Source organism: Myxine glutinosa, chromosome 4, assembly GCF_964187855.1.
Source record: "Myxine glutinosa chromosome 4, kmMyxGlut1.1, whole genome shotgun sequence".
Lineage (NCBI taxonomy): Eukaryota > Metazoa > Chordata > Myxini > Myxiniformes > Myxinidae > Myxine > Myxine glutinosa.
In genome coordinates this window covers 124,479,965-124,496,469 of record NC_136264.1, presented here as the reverse complement: position 1 = coordinate 124,496,469, position 16,505 = coordinate 124,479,965, and the positions used below count along the sequence as shown (strand labels likewise).

The window sequence follows — 16,505 nt, the reverse complement described above, 5'->3', positions numbered from 1 at the left end:
GAGAAATGTCATTGCATCCTCCATCAGAATCATGCTCGGTCTCCTCGGGAAGTTCAGCTTCAACATCCTTGGCCTTTGAAAATAATGGAGGTGGGAAGTGCAGAGTCATAAGCCCACTGTTTACAAACCTTTAATGTACTGTCAATGGAGATGACAGCGCAAGATCTGAAGTTGGCGTCACAAACGCAAACAACCAAACTTGCACAGAAAAGCAATTTGGGAAGAAAGAAAAAAGACAACTACTCTAGCAAACAAACCCTCTGTACATGAGCCAAGTGCAGAAAATGCCCGGCGGAAAGACGAATATAAATTAATCTCACCAGCCGTGGGACAACCTCATTTTTCAAGTATTACAAAACAAGAACAAAACTACAAGAGAAAAGGCATAAGAAAAGTGAGGAAAACGTGTAAATAAAAAGGTGTGTATAAGACATCGGGAGTGGCACATGGAATATAACGGCGATGAAGAGGAGGTGTTACGGGGCAGAGGGAGCACGGGCAGAGAAGGCATTGAGGATCAGAATATAAAAGAGTGTGTGAGAGAGAGAGAGAGAGAGAGAGAGAGAGAGAGAGAGAGAGAGAGAGAGAGAGAGAGAGAGAGAGAAAAAAAGAGAGAGAGAGCGAGAGACAGAGAGCGAGAGACAGAGAGCGAGAGACATAGAGCGAGAGACATAGAGCGAGAGACATAGAGCGAGAGGCAGAGAGCGAGACAGAGAGCGAGAGACAGAGAGCGAGAGACAGAGAGCGAGAGACAGAGAGCGAGAGAAAGGGAGAGAGAGACAGAGAGCGAGAGACAGAGAGCGAGAGACAGAGAGCGAGAGGCAGAGAGCGAGAGACAGAGAGCGAGAGACAGAGAGGCAGAGAGCGAGAGACAGAGAGCGAGAGACAGAGAGCGAGGGACAGAGAGCGAGAGACAGAGAGCGAGAGACAGAGCGAGAGACAGAGAGCGAGAGACAAAGAGAGCGAGAGACAGAGAGCGAGAGGCAGAGAGCGAGAGACAGAGAGCGAGAGACAGAGAGCGAGGGACAGAGAGCGAGAGACAGAGAGCGAGAGACAGAGCGAGAGACAGAGCGAGAGACAGAGAGCGAGAGACAAAGAGAGCGAGAGACAAAGAGAGCGAGAGACAGAGAGCGAGAGACAGAGAGCGAGAGACAGAGAGCGAGAGAAAGGGAGAGAGAGACAGAGAGCGAGAGACAGAGAGCGAGAGACAGAGAGCGAGAGACAGAGAGCGAGAGACAGAGAGCGAGAGACAGAGAGCGAGGGACAGAGAGCGAGAGACAGAGCGAGAGACAGAGAGCGAGAGACAAAGAGAGCGAGAGACAGAGAGCGAGAGACAGAGAGCGAGAGACAGAGAGCAAGACACAGAGAGCGAGAGAGCTAGAGAGCGAGCGAGAGAGAGAGAGAGAGAGCGAGAGAGAGAGAGAGAGAGAGAGACAGAGAGAGAGAGAGAGAGAGAGAGAGCGAGAGAGAGGGAGAGAGAGAGAGAGAGAGAAAGGGAGATTGTCTCCAAAAACAAAAATTAAAATAACTTGTCTATAGCTGTACATCCTACAAAATACAAGGCAGCCAGACCAAAACACCATGCACGGAGTTATATAAAGACAAACTTGGTTGAGGAATGAATGGATAAATAGACAAGACAAAGAAAAAGACAAAGACAGACAAAAAAAAAAGGAAGCTGTTCCAGTCAAAACAAAAATTATCAAAGAAGAGCTGTGGTCATATTGGTTAATCAGACACGATTGTGTCTAGAAGGTAATAAACAAATAAGTCAGAGATACAACCAGAGAGACTGGTCGACAGGCAAGGCATGACCTGGTGATTTAGTCGCATGTAACCACAGGTGATGAGCTGCGTTGCCTGGGTCTACATCTCAATTCCGTAAGGAACAGGACATCTATAAAGAAGGTTCCAAGACTCAGGGTCTTCGTGGTGCAAACTATGATATTGAGTTTTATTGCCCATTTGTTGTTGCTGTAAAGAATGCACCACTCTCGAGTCCTAGCTGGCAACTGGAGGACCTGCAGGTGGGGCGGGAGGCTTAGGGCGACTAGCACAGCGACAGCAGATGTAGTCCTCCGTCTCTGCAGTCTGTGCTGAGACCCCGACACAAATTTGATGAAACCATTCATCACAGCCGCCGTCACACTGCACCCAATCCACCTGTGAGACAGGGTGACCAGATCACCAGGTGGTTAATTACTCACCAGGTTAGTTTATCTGAGAACAGCATTACCACTATCAGGCAGCGAAAAAGATAAACGATCAGGATAGGAAGACGTGCACTGAATAAAAGTAAACTTTGGTGATATAATGGTTAACATATTGACAAAAATTAATAAACTATGAAGTTACACCATTGAATATAAAGGTACTTTTCCTATCCTGTTAATTTTTTTTTTTACAAACTCATGCTCATGTATTACTGCCTTGTTGGACTTTTGCACCTTGTAATAGCTATCGACAGTCACAATGAGTGATACAATGGGGAAGAAAAAAAAGCATTCCAACGAATCAAAACCTGGACAAGCTGTGCAACTGATTTAGTACTCGTATGTTACAGTACCACGAAAATGCCAAAAACCACGTTACAATGACGTGCTGTTTCTCTATGCAGATCCCGTCCTCTATCTGTCAAGCAGCCTTTATACTCATCCCCTTTCTCACGCAAGCCATACATTGGGTTCACCAAAAAGGTTTATGTTAGCAATCAGGCAAAGCTCAAGCCTCCCAAAAGGAGAGCGAGGAAAAACAACAAACAAAAAAAACAAAAACGATCCTAAATTTGCATGGCAACACATGAATAAAAGCAGCAAACAAAACTAAAACGCACCTTGAGGGCTTCACCGCTATTCACACGTGTTATTCTATAAATGTTCTGTGAATCGCATCAAAATGTATTTTAAAATGCGTGAAGGGATCGACTTTGTGCACCTATCTCATCCGGGCCCGCTGCTGTCTACGTTCCCTTCATTGGGCTTCATGGAGACATTTTTACAATCACCTATTCTGAACTACTTCAGACTTTGTTTTAGGTTTTTGTCTCTTTTGGATCATGAACATTACCGTCTTGGTGATCCAAAGTGCTGAGATCATTGTTGTTGGTCAAGCTGTATACGAGGATGTGTTGAAAAGTAATGCCTCCTTCTGTTTCTCCAAAACAGGTAAAAAATATTGAAATGGAACAGACTGATATTAACATCAATCTTTATTCTACCATGGTGCATTTTTTATTTCACAACATAATCACCACTACTGTCCACATATTTCTGCCAAAGTTCCAGTAGCTTTGTTGTACCATCTCACAATAGAGCGAACAGCTGTGTGTCCTGCTGTCAGCGCTTGAGAGCGGCCTGGTGTTCCTTAATTTTTGGGAAGAGATGCAAATTGGACGCAGCCAAGTCGGTGTGATATGGCAGGGAAGCCAAGGCAACCAATTTCTTCAGTCGCTCGTTCAATCGTTTGAGGCCGTGCGACTTTCATTTGCTTATGAATGTCGACAGGAGACACGTTCTCTGTTGTTAGAAACTCAATAACTGCACGCTGCTTGAACTGCACTGACAACGTTGTGCTGCTCTCTGCCATCTTGACTAACGTAGCATTAAGACATCTAGTATCAGAATCAGGAAACTTTGCACCCACTGGCGGAAAGAATGGATATGCAGACTGAGCCTTGTTTCATTCAAACATCTTTACCTGTTTTGGAGAAAAATAATAGGAGGCATTACTTTTCAGCACACCTTTGTAGTTGTCCTGAGGCAGACATCCAGAGATGGTACCGAAATTTTTGGTCTTTGAACACACACACACACACACACACACACACACACACACACACACACACACACACACACACACACACACACACACACACACACACACACACACACACACACACACACACACACACAGCCATTGCTTTCTCTTCGTGCAATACCACCATAACCTATACTGCCGTGTGACCATTGTATAATGGGTAAATATAGTCCTGCACTAATTGTCATTATATATTTTTCCCTGTGATCTCAAAGTTGAACTCGACCGAGACATTCACAATATTTGTGCCAAATTTGGTGATTACAGCTGCCCTCGTTGTCCAGTTATTTTGCCGAGAAACATATAAACCCACAGGTGAGATGATCGCAAGACACACACACCAGGGCATGGACCAAGGCATGAGAAAACATGTAAAGCGAAACTTATAAAGTAAGAATGAACAAGCGGAAGTGGAGAGGAGAAAGAGTGAAAAAATGAGGGGAGGGAAAGTCGCTAACTTGACGGATTTTGTGATTTTACACAATGTCTAAGCAACGTGTGTCTGTAGCAGGCCAATTGATATAACTTTTCTTTTTATACAGTCGAAAAGCCGAGGTTTCAAATTGAATGGGTTTCAGCTAGTATCTTCATAAATCAGTAGAGCCCACAATCTTTACACACACATTGAACTTGAACAGAGCAGTGGCTAAAAGAATGTTTATTCTCTTGACTAAATAAACATCAAAAACACCAAAAGAAATCAAATGAAATCAACATATACTGTTTACTACTGTTCTTGCAATTCATGGAAAGGTACGCAGGTGTCTTCTTACATTATTATCTTCCATGTGATATTTAGAAGCCTCAGATCATTATGTAAAAAAGAAAAATAACTGTGTTGCAGAATGAAACTAGAACGGCACTCAGTAGAGAGTATACCTCCGCTAGGCTGATCAGTTTACATTTTGTATCCCACTGAGAGGTCGTATCTGGATTCAGACCTGAAGCAAAAGCTGATTGGCTTGTTCTTGACATTTGCCCAACTCATCCACTGAGTCTTGTCACAATTCATCCATAAATTTTGTTTAAAATATCATGTTATATATCGCTTTTGCCCCTATTACTCAATGATGAAGAATCACTTCAACATTTTAAAAATTCTCGTATCCACATCCGGACTCGGATCTTCACCAAGATCGAATCGATTTCTTTTCACACCCCCAATCTGTACACCAAGTTTCATCTGAGTCCGTCCACGACATTTTGAGATATCTTGTTATATATCGTTTTTCGCCCTATCTCTCAATAGTGAAGAATCACTTACAACATTCTCAAATCCAGATCTTCACCAAAATCTAATGAATTCGTCCTTGTCGCCTACCCAACCTCTCCATCAAATTTCGTTTGAATCCGTCCACAACTGTTTGAGATATCTTGTTCACAAACAAAAAGACAAACAAACAGACAGACAGACAGACAGACAGACAGACAAACAAGACAAACAAACAGACAAACAAACAAACAGACTAGAAATCGGTCAGAGACCGAGGACTTGCCGGAATTAAAAATATGGCGGTCGAACCACGTGACCGATGACGTCATCATTATTTGTTTTCTAAACTAATTCATTCCTAGATTATGCTCAAGAAATTTCATCTTGATCGGATGAAGTTTTGTACTTGTCGAATTATGACGTCATAATGGAGGCACCTATGGCATCCTCATGAACATATTTTATTCCCCATGGAGAGTTCTTTACAATGAGCCATGTCTCAATTTTTTCAATTCAGCACTTTCGGAGATATAGAGGTGCAAAGTTTTTCCGTTTTTTAAAGATGGCGGCCGAACCACGTGACCGATGACGGCATCATTATTTTTTTCTCCACCAGTTTATGCCGACATGGCACTCAATAAATTGCATCTTGATTGGATGAAGTTTTGTACTTGTCGAACTATGATGTTATAATGGAGGCCTTGGGCCTAGAGAGTTAAAAATTGGGCACAGTCTATTCCAGGGCAAGACAAATATGTGTGTTAAGTATGGCGATGCTATATGCAACGATGTAGACGTAGTACTGCACACAAACAGACAAACCAACCAACCAACATACTTGTCGGAATCTATTCCGGCAAGTAACAAAAACAAACAGACAGGGGTGAAAACATAACCTCCATCCACCATCGGTGGCAGAGGTAAAACCAAGACCTCAAATGGTCAAAGGTTCAACTTATTCAGTGCAGTCACTGAAGTTTTAAGATATTTGGGGACATTCGTTTATTACATAAGCACATATACAACAACAGGCATTTTAAGGCCATTTTCCCTGCTAGAGCGGGGGTTAGCCTTGCGGGCCCCAGCGGGGGTTAGCCTTGCAGGCCCCATGACAATCCTCTCCATTTTGCCCTATTTTCTGCATCTCCCCTGGTTAACCCCCTTGCCCACATTTATTCTTCCACCACCTTTAGCCAAGTCTTTCTCGGTCTTCCCCGTCCTCTACTTCCTTCTACATTCATTTCCATCACTCTTCTCACCCAGTCACTTTCATCCTTCCTCAACACATGACCAAACCATTTCAACCTGTTTCTCTTCACAGCATCCATCACAGGCTCTATTCCCATCATCTTTCGCAATTCATCATTTGTCTTCCTCTCTCTCAACGATACTCCACACATCCACCGAACCATTCACATTTCCACCTTTCCAGCCTTCGTTGCTGCTCTACGTTCATTACCCATGTCTCGCACCCATAAATCATAACACTTCTCACACATGCAGCATACACCTTTCCCTTCAGCTTCAACGACACTCCCCTCCTCGTCAGCACGCCACTCAGTTCCCGAAACTTCTTCCGTGCACATCTCACTCCAGCAACCGTCGCCGAGTCTGATCTGCCCTCTCCATTTAGCATGTCTCCTAGGTAGCAAAATGTTTTCACACCTTCCAGCTTCACGCCTTCTCCAATATCTAACTCAAACATAAGCACATATGATGGAGAAAAAGTAGGGTTCATGACATATGAGACAAAGGAATAAATAAACAACCATTTCCTTTATATTCTCAAAAGGCTCCTTACCTCATCTCCATATGGTCGCTGGCAACCGCTCGCTGCACAAACGGCGTACTCATCTTCCGATTCATCCACCACGGGCCCTCCCGCCACCAACGTGGTAACACCGTTTCCGCTTTGTGTGGCCCCGCCCTTCCGGTTTCCTGAACGCTGTCTTGATCTCTTCCTGTCACGCTTGGCACCACGAGCTGCCCTGTTACCACGCCGATCACCCGTTCCTGTCTGAGTCCTCCGCTTGGCTGTTCGATCTGCCTTTGTCGACTCTCGACGTCGCCCAGCTTCTGCTGAAAATGCCAGTTCACCTTTCTCCAATTTTCGCCTCCGCTTTCGTTCAGGCTGGGTGCAGCGGCCTTTTGCAGCAGCTTGCAAACTCTCCCGGCCTGCAACCTGCACAAAATAATCACATACTCGTACACTGTTGCCTCATATGTACCAGGAAGCCATGCGTTATTGGGATGTTTAGTGGTATCCAGTGGATGATTTTGGATATGGAAATGGCACCAGATTATTCAGCAGCAATTGCCTTACACACCACTTAATATCGTTGTGATTACATACATTTTGGGGTCGTACACAAGAGCATAATAGTGAATATCACAAAAACATGCAGACATGACACCTAGCCTTAGACTATGGATCAAATGGCGCTGGGTTGATTTTGTCAATGGGGCGACTTAAGGATTACCACACTTTCAACTAACTACTACCACTCTCGAGGTAGTACGTACACATTGTCTTACAAATTGGGCTTACCTGAGAATGCAGCCTAGTTGCTTATGGCAATTATATTTCTGTCTGTGTGCTCTGATCTTTCTTTGGTTTTTCACTTTTTTTTTTTCCTTTACAAGAGCAAGGGTCGTGGAAGAGCAAGGTTAACTTGCGAGTGGGTAGCAGGACAACAATTGAGTACATCCGTCAAGGAGTTAAAGTTAAACGAACAGGAAAGGAAGGGAGAGAGAGAAAAAGGGAAGAAACACTGAAGTCAGTATGCATGAGGGTTGGGTAAGAGAGAGTTAATGGGGGTAATAATGATCATGGGTCATGATGAGGGATGAGGTGGCGGTGCACTGCCCCACTTTAATTCCTGGAGGAAAGAGTGGGAAAGAACGGCTACCGGAATGCGGTTCCACAGACAGGAATGAAAAACAATGCAGCCGAGTACAGTCAGCCTGGATTGGAAGTTTAACCAGAAGGAGATTATTGGAAGAAAGGTTACATCCTGAAATTGAGGACAACAGATGGAGCAATGTTTTTTTTTGTTTTTTCTTTGTTTTTTTAACAGAAGTGAGACTCATAGAAGAGCAGTTGGAAAATGTGCAAAATCTATGACTCATCAAAAGCAAGCTTGTTAAGCTGATAAAATGGGCATAGAGAGATGCAAGGGTGAAACTCATAATGTGGCTCAATTCAAAGGTTCAATGATCTCATTGATTTATTTGCAATTGTCCTTACTTCAGGTGAAAGTGAGGCAAACTAACAAATCCAGCTTCTACATATGTGCATATATACTGCATATAGTGTACTTACAAGACAAAGGTACACCGATACGGCGGCTGACTCTCTACACTACGGCATTTTGATTCAAATTTTGTTCAGGCCGAACATATCATCGTCGAATCTCTCATATATCACAATCGCCATGCTCGAACTGTACGTTTTTCATTCAGTGTGAAGCACAAACAAACCGATTGTTAAAATGACCATCAAATATCGAAAGCATCGGCGTTACGGCTCTTCCAACGATACGGTACGTATAGGCCTTAGGCTTCATGCCTCACCTTCGGGCAGCTTCCGACAAATTAAGCCCAGGTTTCTTAATACAGTAGTGTATCGTTTCAGTAGCATCGTTTTCGAAATAGTAAGAATAATAATATCGTAAATATGACCATAAAACTTTAATCCCAATGTTGTGAATACAATGTTGGTGGATTGAAGCGGTGTATGGTTCATCATTCAATGATAAGCGGTGTACGAAACTAAAAACCCGGAAGTAAGGAATTCGCCTCGGTTTTTTGATAGCATGTTATTAACCCAATCCTCATGAGGTATATGGGTCATGATGAGGTATATTACCGGTGTGTACCCCGGTTTAGAATAGGTACACCGTATCCCTGCGTGTCGTAAGAGGCGACTAAAGGGGTTGGCGTCAGGAAGGGCATCCGGCCATAAAAACATTGCCTCAAAAAGAGAACCATGACAATTACGACTACATATGGGCAGGGTACAGCCCCAAGTACCCCGTGGGGGACCCCACTCCCTCTCGTCAAAACTCAAGGTGGGGAACCCGATTGAAGCAAGGGTGGAAATCATTCCATTTATGATGACGAAACGTCTGATGCCCGACGTGGAGATCGGTTTCTGAGATTTGGGACATGGAATGTAGGGACAATGACAAGGAGATCAGGAGAAGTGATGGAAGTATTGGTCAGAAGAAGAGTCGACATATGTTGTATGCAGGAGATGAGATGGAAGGGAAGTGGTGTGAGAATGGTGAAGGGTAGGCAGGGACAGAAATACAAGTTTGTGTGGCAAGGGTGCCCAGAGGGCGTGAATGGTGTTGGTGTCCTGTTTTCTGAGGAGTTTGTAGACAGTGTGGTGAGTGTGACTAGAGTGAGTGAAAGGTTGATGATGGTGAAAATGATGATTGGAAAGCTCTTTGTGAACATCATCTCGGGATATGCTCCGCAGGTTGGTCGGATCGATTAAGAGAAGGACAAGTTCTGGGTGCTATAGAGAAGCTGATGGAAAACGTGAAAGATGAGGAAGTTGTTGTGGTAGGAGGAGACCTAAATGGACATGTGGGAAGGAGCATGGACGGTTTTGAGGGAGTTCATGGGGGTTACGGATATGGTGTGACAAATGGAGAAGGTGAAAGGATTTTGGAGTTTGCTGATGGAGCTGGTTTGTTGATTTGTAATACTCAGTTCCAGAAAGAGGATAATAAGCTTGTTACATACACGTCAGGTGGGTCGACGACAACCGTTGACTACCTGCTGGTGCGTAGGCGACATAGGGGGCACCTTCGGGACACAAAGGTGATCCCGGGGGAGGAGGCTGTTTCACAGCACCACTTGGTTGTCTGCGACATAAGGGTGAAAGGTGCGAGGAGAGCTCGGCGGGTGAAGTACCAACCAAGAATGAAGGTGTGGAGGTTGAAAAAGGTGACAGTGAGGGAGGCATTAAAAGAGAGGCTGAGTATGGTAGAGGATGATGTGGTTGAGCTTGAAAGTGGTTGGATGTCAATGAAAGATAGTCTGTTGGGAGCCGTTGGTGAGGTATGTGGATGGACAAAAGGACCACCGAGGCACTCGGAAACATGGTGGTGGGATTATGAAGTTGGAAAGAAGATTGACGTGAAGAGGAAGAAGTTCAAGGAGTGGCAGAAGGCGAAGGGTATGGGGGCAGAAAAGGCAGAGCATGAAAGTTATAAGGCAGCCAAGAAGGCTGCAAAGAAAGAGGTAGCAAAGGCACAGGAGGCATGTAGGAAAATATTCGGAGAACACTTGGATTTGGAAGAGGGTCAGAGAGCGGTATTCAGGATTGCAAAGCAGATAGCGAAAGAGAGGTGTGATGTGATGGGGGTGAGTTGCTTGAAGGATGAAGTGGGACAAATCGTTGTGGACCCAGATGGAATTAAAGGAAGATGGAAGAGATATATGGAAATACTGTTGAATGCAGAGAATGAATGGGATGGCAACATCGAGAGTAACCCAGTTTTAGGACTGGCAGAGAAGATAACCGAGAAGGAAGTTGAGGAAGCGATAAAAGCAATGAAGAGTAGAAAAGCGGGAGGGCCGACGGGAGTTGTGGGAGATATGTTGAAGGCAGCGGGAAATTGGGGTGTGAAGAGAATGACAGAGACCTGCAATCTGGTGGTGAAAGAAGGCCGCATTCCAGTGGATTGGGAACTGAGTACCCTCGTCCTTCTATACAAGGGGAAAGGTGACCCTCTGGACTGCGGCTCGTATCGAGCGATAAAGTTATTTGAGCATGGAATGAAGGTATTGGAAAGGGTGTTGGAGAGGAGGATAAGGAAGAAAGTGAAGATTGACGAAATGCAGTTTGGATTTATGCCAGGAAGAGGAACGACAGACACGTTTTTATTGCGAGGCAGTTGCAGGAGAAGTATATGGAGAAGAGGAAGAAGTTGTTTCTTGGGTTTGTTGATCTGGAGAAAGCATTCGATAGGGTTCCACGTGAAGTAGTGACATGGGCATTGAGGAAGTTAAGAGTGGAGGAATGGTTGATCAGAGTAGTGATGGCAATGTACAAAAGAGTGCGCACAGCTGTAAGGACGAAGGACGGGAACAGTGGGAGTTTGAGGTGAAGGTGGGAGTGCATCAGGGGTCGATACTAAGTCCACTACTATTTGTAGCTGTGATGGAGATGCTGGCTCAGAACGTAAAGGAGGGTTTACCGTGGGAGTTGTTGTATGCAGATGATCTGGTGTTGATTGCAGAAAGTATGGATGGACTGAAGAAGAAGATGAACAAATGGAAGGAATGTATGGAGACAAAAGGTCTGAAGGTGAATATCGGAAAAACGAAGGTGATGGCAAGTGGTAAAGCATGTGGTGAGGTGGAAAGAACTGGGAAGTGGCCGTGTGCTGTGTGCAGGAAGGGTGTCGGAGTGAATTCCATTCAATGTACAATGTGCGCTGAGTGGGTTCATCAAAAATGTAATGGTTTGAGAGGGTCATTAACCAGTGTGGCAGCTACATTCAAGTGTAAGGTGTGCGCAGAGGGAGCTGCAGATGGAGGAAATGTTGAGTTGGATCTTGGAGATGGCGTGAAGCTGGAAGGTGTGAAAACATTTTGTTACCTAGGACACATGCTGAATGGAGAAGGTGGATCAGACTCGGCAACGGTTGCTCGAGTGAGATGTGCAAGGAAGAATTTTCGGGAACTGAGTGGCGTGCTGACGAGGAGTGGAGTGTCGTTGAAGCTGAAGGGAAAGGTGTATGCTGCATGTGTGAGAAGTGTTATGATTTATGGGAGTGAGACATGGGTAATGAACGTAGAGCAGCAACGAAGGCTGGAAAGGGTGGAAATGCGAATGGTTCGGTGGATGTGTGCAGTATCGTTGAGAGAGAGAGGAAGACAAATGATGAATTGCGAAAGATGATGGGAATAGAGCCTGTGATGGATGCTGTGAAGAGTAACAGGTTGAGCTGGTTTGGTCATGTGTTGAGGAAGGATGAAAGTGACTGGTTGAGAAGAGTGATGGAAATGAATGTAGAAGGAAGTAGAGGACGGGGAAGACCGAGAAAGACTTGGCAAAAGATGGTCGAAGAAGAAATGCGGGCAAGGGGGTTAACAAGGGGAGATGCAGAAAATATGGTAAAATGGAGAACATTGTAATGGGGACCGCAAGGCCCACCCCCGCTCTTGCAGGGAAAATGGCCTTAAAATGCCTGTTGTTGTCATGATTACAGTAGATAGATTACAGTAGATCTTTCCTCAGTTCTGTAAGTAAAACGTACCTCACAGATGTTGGGATTCCTCCAAATTTCTTTGTTTAATGTTATAAACAGCATTAGCAACTGTTTAAAAAGCAAATCATATGTGTTTGTGGTTTATAATATTTTACAAGCCTAGCCTGGTGTTGGGCTAGCGGCTAGGGTGCCAGCTTAGGATCCTAGGATCCTGGGTTCGAATCCCGGTCGATCGCTGAATTAACGCCAGGGGGGTTGACTCAGCCTGTCATCCTTCCAAGGTCGGCAAATTGAGTACCAGTTCACTGATAATTCCCTGTTTGTCGTAAAAAGGCGACAAAAAGGGTTGGCGGCAGGAAGGGCATCCGGCCGTAAAACATTGCTTCAAAAAGGGGACCAAAAAACAACAACAACCACAGTCTCCGAAAAAGGCCAACCCCCGCTTGCGGGGAAAAATGGCCTCTAAAGGTTTTTTTTTCTTTCTTTTTCCTCAGTTCTGTAAGTAAAACGTACCTCACAGATGTTGGGATTCCTCCAAATTTCTTTGTTTAATGTTATAAACAGCATTAGCAACTGTTTAAAAAGCGAATCATATGTGTTTGTGGTTTATAATATTTTACAAGCCTGGCTACGCCGCTTAGACTTTCCGCTTAGAAAGTTAGACTTTCGGTCTTGTTTTTTTAAGATCATGATTGTGGGTTCGCTCAGATAGATTAACATCATTCTTATGTGATGCAACAGAGCCTTATATGAGAACTTTCTTGGAAATGGATGCAAACATTTATCTTTGATTGTAAGAAAAAGAATCAGCAAATCAAATAAAACAGCTCATTGCTCATCATTAAAAAAAACCATAATGAAGAAACTTTAAAGATGAACTGGTAAAACATCAACTAATAATACATTTGCAACTACTGAGCCCACACCTCCAAGAGCTGCGGGGGTCTTGGCTCCCCGGGTGGACACCTCGAAGCCTGCAGGATTCTCCATAGGTGCTGCTCTTCATCCAGTGTTACCTCCAGCAGGTCGACTTCGAGAAGCAGCTCCATTAGACGGCACCTCGCAACCTCTGAAAGTCTCAGAGGAGCACGATCCATATTTCGCGGAGAAAGGGGAGATTTGCGAGGTTGTTTGCGTACCATACCCATCCCTGAAGAGGAGAGGCGGTTCCTGAGAAAGGTTTCTCGAATGCAGTTTTGAATGCTACTCTTGAAAATCATTACCACAAAGGCATGAGTGGTTTAAGGGGCAAAAGAAAATGAATGGAACATTCATTTTCTCTTGCATGGATGCTTCTGACTGGAGAATAGACCAACCTTGATGGATGACCTTTGAGGCTGAAGAATAGGCATGCTCTGAACAAAATGAGGGCAGTAGCTGCATGGGAGGTCGGGAGGGTGCACACGCTTCTTCGATTTCCATTGTCACCTCATCGTCTTCATCAACCTCATCCTCCTCCTCACAAAGGAGGCTGCGTTCCGTCAACAGCATTCCTCCATATGCCTGCCAGCAGAGCCATTCACCTTACATGCTTATATGAATCTCATAGTTATAAGAGGAATCTATACTATAAGAAAGCCATTTAGCTGTGTGTCTTAAATATCAAATAAAACATTTAGCAATTTTTCTCAGATGGCTGAATGGAGCTTCGTCAAACTTTCAGAGGTTCATCAGTGAGTGCCTGGAAGTGTTTCAGGCAAAACAAAATTAACAATCTTTGAAAACCAAAAAGTGTTGTGTTTTTTTAAATTATTTTTATTTATTTATTTATATAATCGGTCTATAGCAGCCATGTGAAAGGTAATATTAAATAATCCCTGATTAGTGTATGTGTTACTAGCTGAGGTACCTGGCTTCGCCCGGGTTGAATAAGAATAAGACAAATATATGATGAAAAGAACATGTATATTTTAGAGCAATATCACAGTACATTTCCTACATGACGTTTTGTCAATTGTCAATTTCTCAAAACCTCTTGGTATACAACATTTCTGGTTTTCTTACTTGGTGCCAAGACATAAAGATTGCTTGGTTTTCCAACCCTCGAGCAGCCCACGTACAGCTGGCCATGGGAAGTAACCGGCATTGCTGGGCGGGGGAAGGGAGGGGAGGGGGAAGTGGGGGGGAGGGGAGGAGAGGTTGGGGAGGGGAGAAGAGGAGGGGGAGGGGAGAAGAGCGGGGAGGGGAGAAGAGGGGGGAGGGGGAGGAGGAGAGGAGAGAAGAGGGGGGTGGGGAGAGGGAGGGATGGGGAGGGGGAGGGATGGGGAGGGGGAGGGGGGAGGGGAGAAGGGGAGGGGGTAGGGTGGAGGGGAGAAGGGGAGGGGAGGGGAGAAAGGGAGGGGCATGGGGGGAAGGGAGGGGGAGAGGAGGGGGAGGGGGAGGGGAGGGAGAAAGGGGGAGGGGGGAGGGGGAGGAGGAGGGAGAAAGGGGGAGGGGGAGGGGGGAGGGGGGAGGGGTAGGGGGGAGGGGGTAGGGTGGAGGGGGGAGGGGAGGGGGAGGGGGAGGGTGAGGGATAAAGGGGGAGGGGGATGGAGAGGGGGGAGGGGAGGGGGAGGGGGGAGGGGAGAAGGAGAGGGGGGATGGGGCGGGGAGGGGGAGGAGGGAGGGGAGGGGGAGTGTAGGGGGAGGGGGAGGGGGGAGGGGGAGGGGGAGGGATGGGAGGGGGAGGGGGAGGGGGAGGGGCAAGGGGGGAGGGGAGGGGGAGGGGAGAAGGGGAAGGGGGTAGGGTGGAGGGGAGGGAGGGGGGAGGGGACAGGGTAGGGTGGAGGGTGTAGGGTGGAGGGGAGGGGGGAGGGGAGGGGGGAGGGGAGGAGGTAGGGGGGAGAGGGAGGGGAGGAGGGAGGGGAGGGGGGAGTGGAGGAGAGGGGTAGGGTGGAGGGGGGAGGGAGAGGGTGGAGGGGAGGGGAGAAGGGGGGGTAGGGTGGAGGGGGGAGGGAGAGGGGGAGGGAGGGGAGGGTGGGGAGGGGAGAAGAGGGGGGGAGGGGAGAAGAGGGGGAGGGGAGAAGAGGGGGGAGGGGAGAAGAGGGGGGAGGGGAGAAGAGGAGGCAGGGGGAGGAGGCAAGGGGAGAAGAGGAGGCAGGGGGAGGAGGAGAGGGGAGGGGGGAGGTGAGGAGGGAGGGGTGGAGTGGAGGGGAGGGTGGAGGGGAGGGTGGAGGGGGGAGGGGAGGGGGAGGGGAGGAGGTATGGGGGAAAGGGAGGGGCATGGGGGAAGGGAGGGGGAGGGAGAAAGGGGGAGGGGGAGGGAGAAAGGGGGAGGGGGAGGGAGAAAGGGGGTGGGGGAGGGGGGAGGTGAGGGGGAAGGGGGAGGGGTGGTAGGGTGGAGGGAGGAGGGGAGGGGGAGGGGGAGGGAGAGGGTGAGGGATAAAGGTGGAGGGGGATGGGGAGGGGGGAGGGAGAAGGAGAGGGGGGATGGGGAGGGGAGGGGGAAAAGGAGGGGAGGGGGAGGGAGGGAGGGAGGGCAAGGGGGGAGGGGAGGGGGGAGGGGAGGGGAGAAGGAGAGGGGGTAGGGTGGAGGGGAGGGGGAGGAGGGAGGGGAGGAGGTAGGGGGAAAGGGAGGGGCATGGGGGGAAGGGAGGGGGAGGGGAGAAGGGGAGGGGGAGGGGAGAAGGGGAGGGGGTAGGGTGGAGGGTGGAGGGTGGAGGAGGGAGGGGAGGGGAGGGGGGAGGGGAGGAGGTAGGGGGAAGGGAGGGGAGGGAGGGGAGGGGGAGGGGGGAGTGGAGGGGAGGAGGTAGGGGGGGAGGGAGGGAGGGGGAGGGGTGGGGGAGTGAGGGAGGGGGAGGGGAGGGGGAGGAGGGAGGGGGAGGAGGGAGGGAGAAAGGGGGAGGGGGAGGGAGAAGGGGAAGGGGTAGGGGAGAAGGGGAGGGGTAGGGTGGAGGGGAGGGGGAGGCGGGGGGAGGAGGGGGGGAGGAGGGGGGAGGGGGAGCGGGAGGGAGAGGGATAAAGGGGAAGGGGGGATGGGGAGGGGGGAGGGGAGGGGAGGGATAGGGGGAGGGATGGGAGGGGGAGGGGAGGGGAGGCGAGGGGGGAGGGGAGGGGAGAAGGGGAGGTGGTAGAGGGAGGGGGAGGGGGAGTGGGAGGAGAGGGGGAGGGGAGGTGAGGGGGGAGGAGGGAGGATAGGTGAGGGGGAGGGGGGAGGGAAGGGGGAGGGGGGTGAGGGGGGAGGGAAGGGGGAGGGGGAGGGAGATGAGGGATGGGGAGGGGGAGGGGGAGGGGAGGGGGGAGGGGAGGGGGGAGTGGAGGAGGGAGTG

At 48.1% G+C, this 16,505-nt stretch overlaps 1 protein-coding gene across 1 annotated transcript in view; it reads right to left on the bottom strand.

The window, feature by feature from the left end:
• Nucleotides 1-114: 114 nt before the first annotated feature.
• The window catches only part of LOC137425167 (lysine-specific demethylase 5A), a gene marked incomplete in the record, with an annotated part of 131,898 nt that continues 115,507 nt past the window's right edge, over nt 115-16,505 (bottom strand). The window contains 4 exon segments of the mRNA XM_078776383.1: nt 115-2,163; nt 6,831-7,211; nt 13,185-13,408; nt 13,575-13,761. Of these exon segments, the coding sequence (XP_078632509.1) occupies nt 2,002-2,163; nt 6,831-7,211; nt 13,185-13,408; nt 13,575-13,761 (954 nt within the window).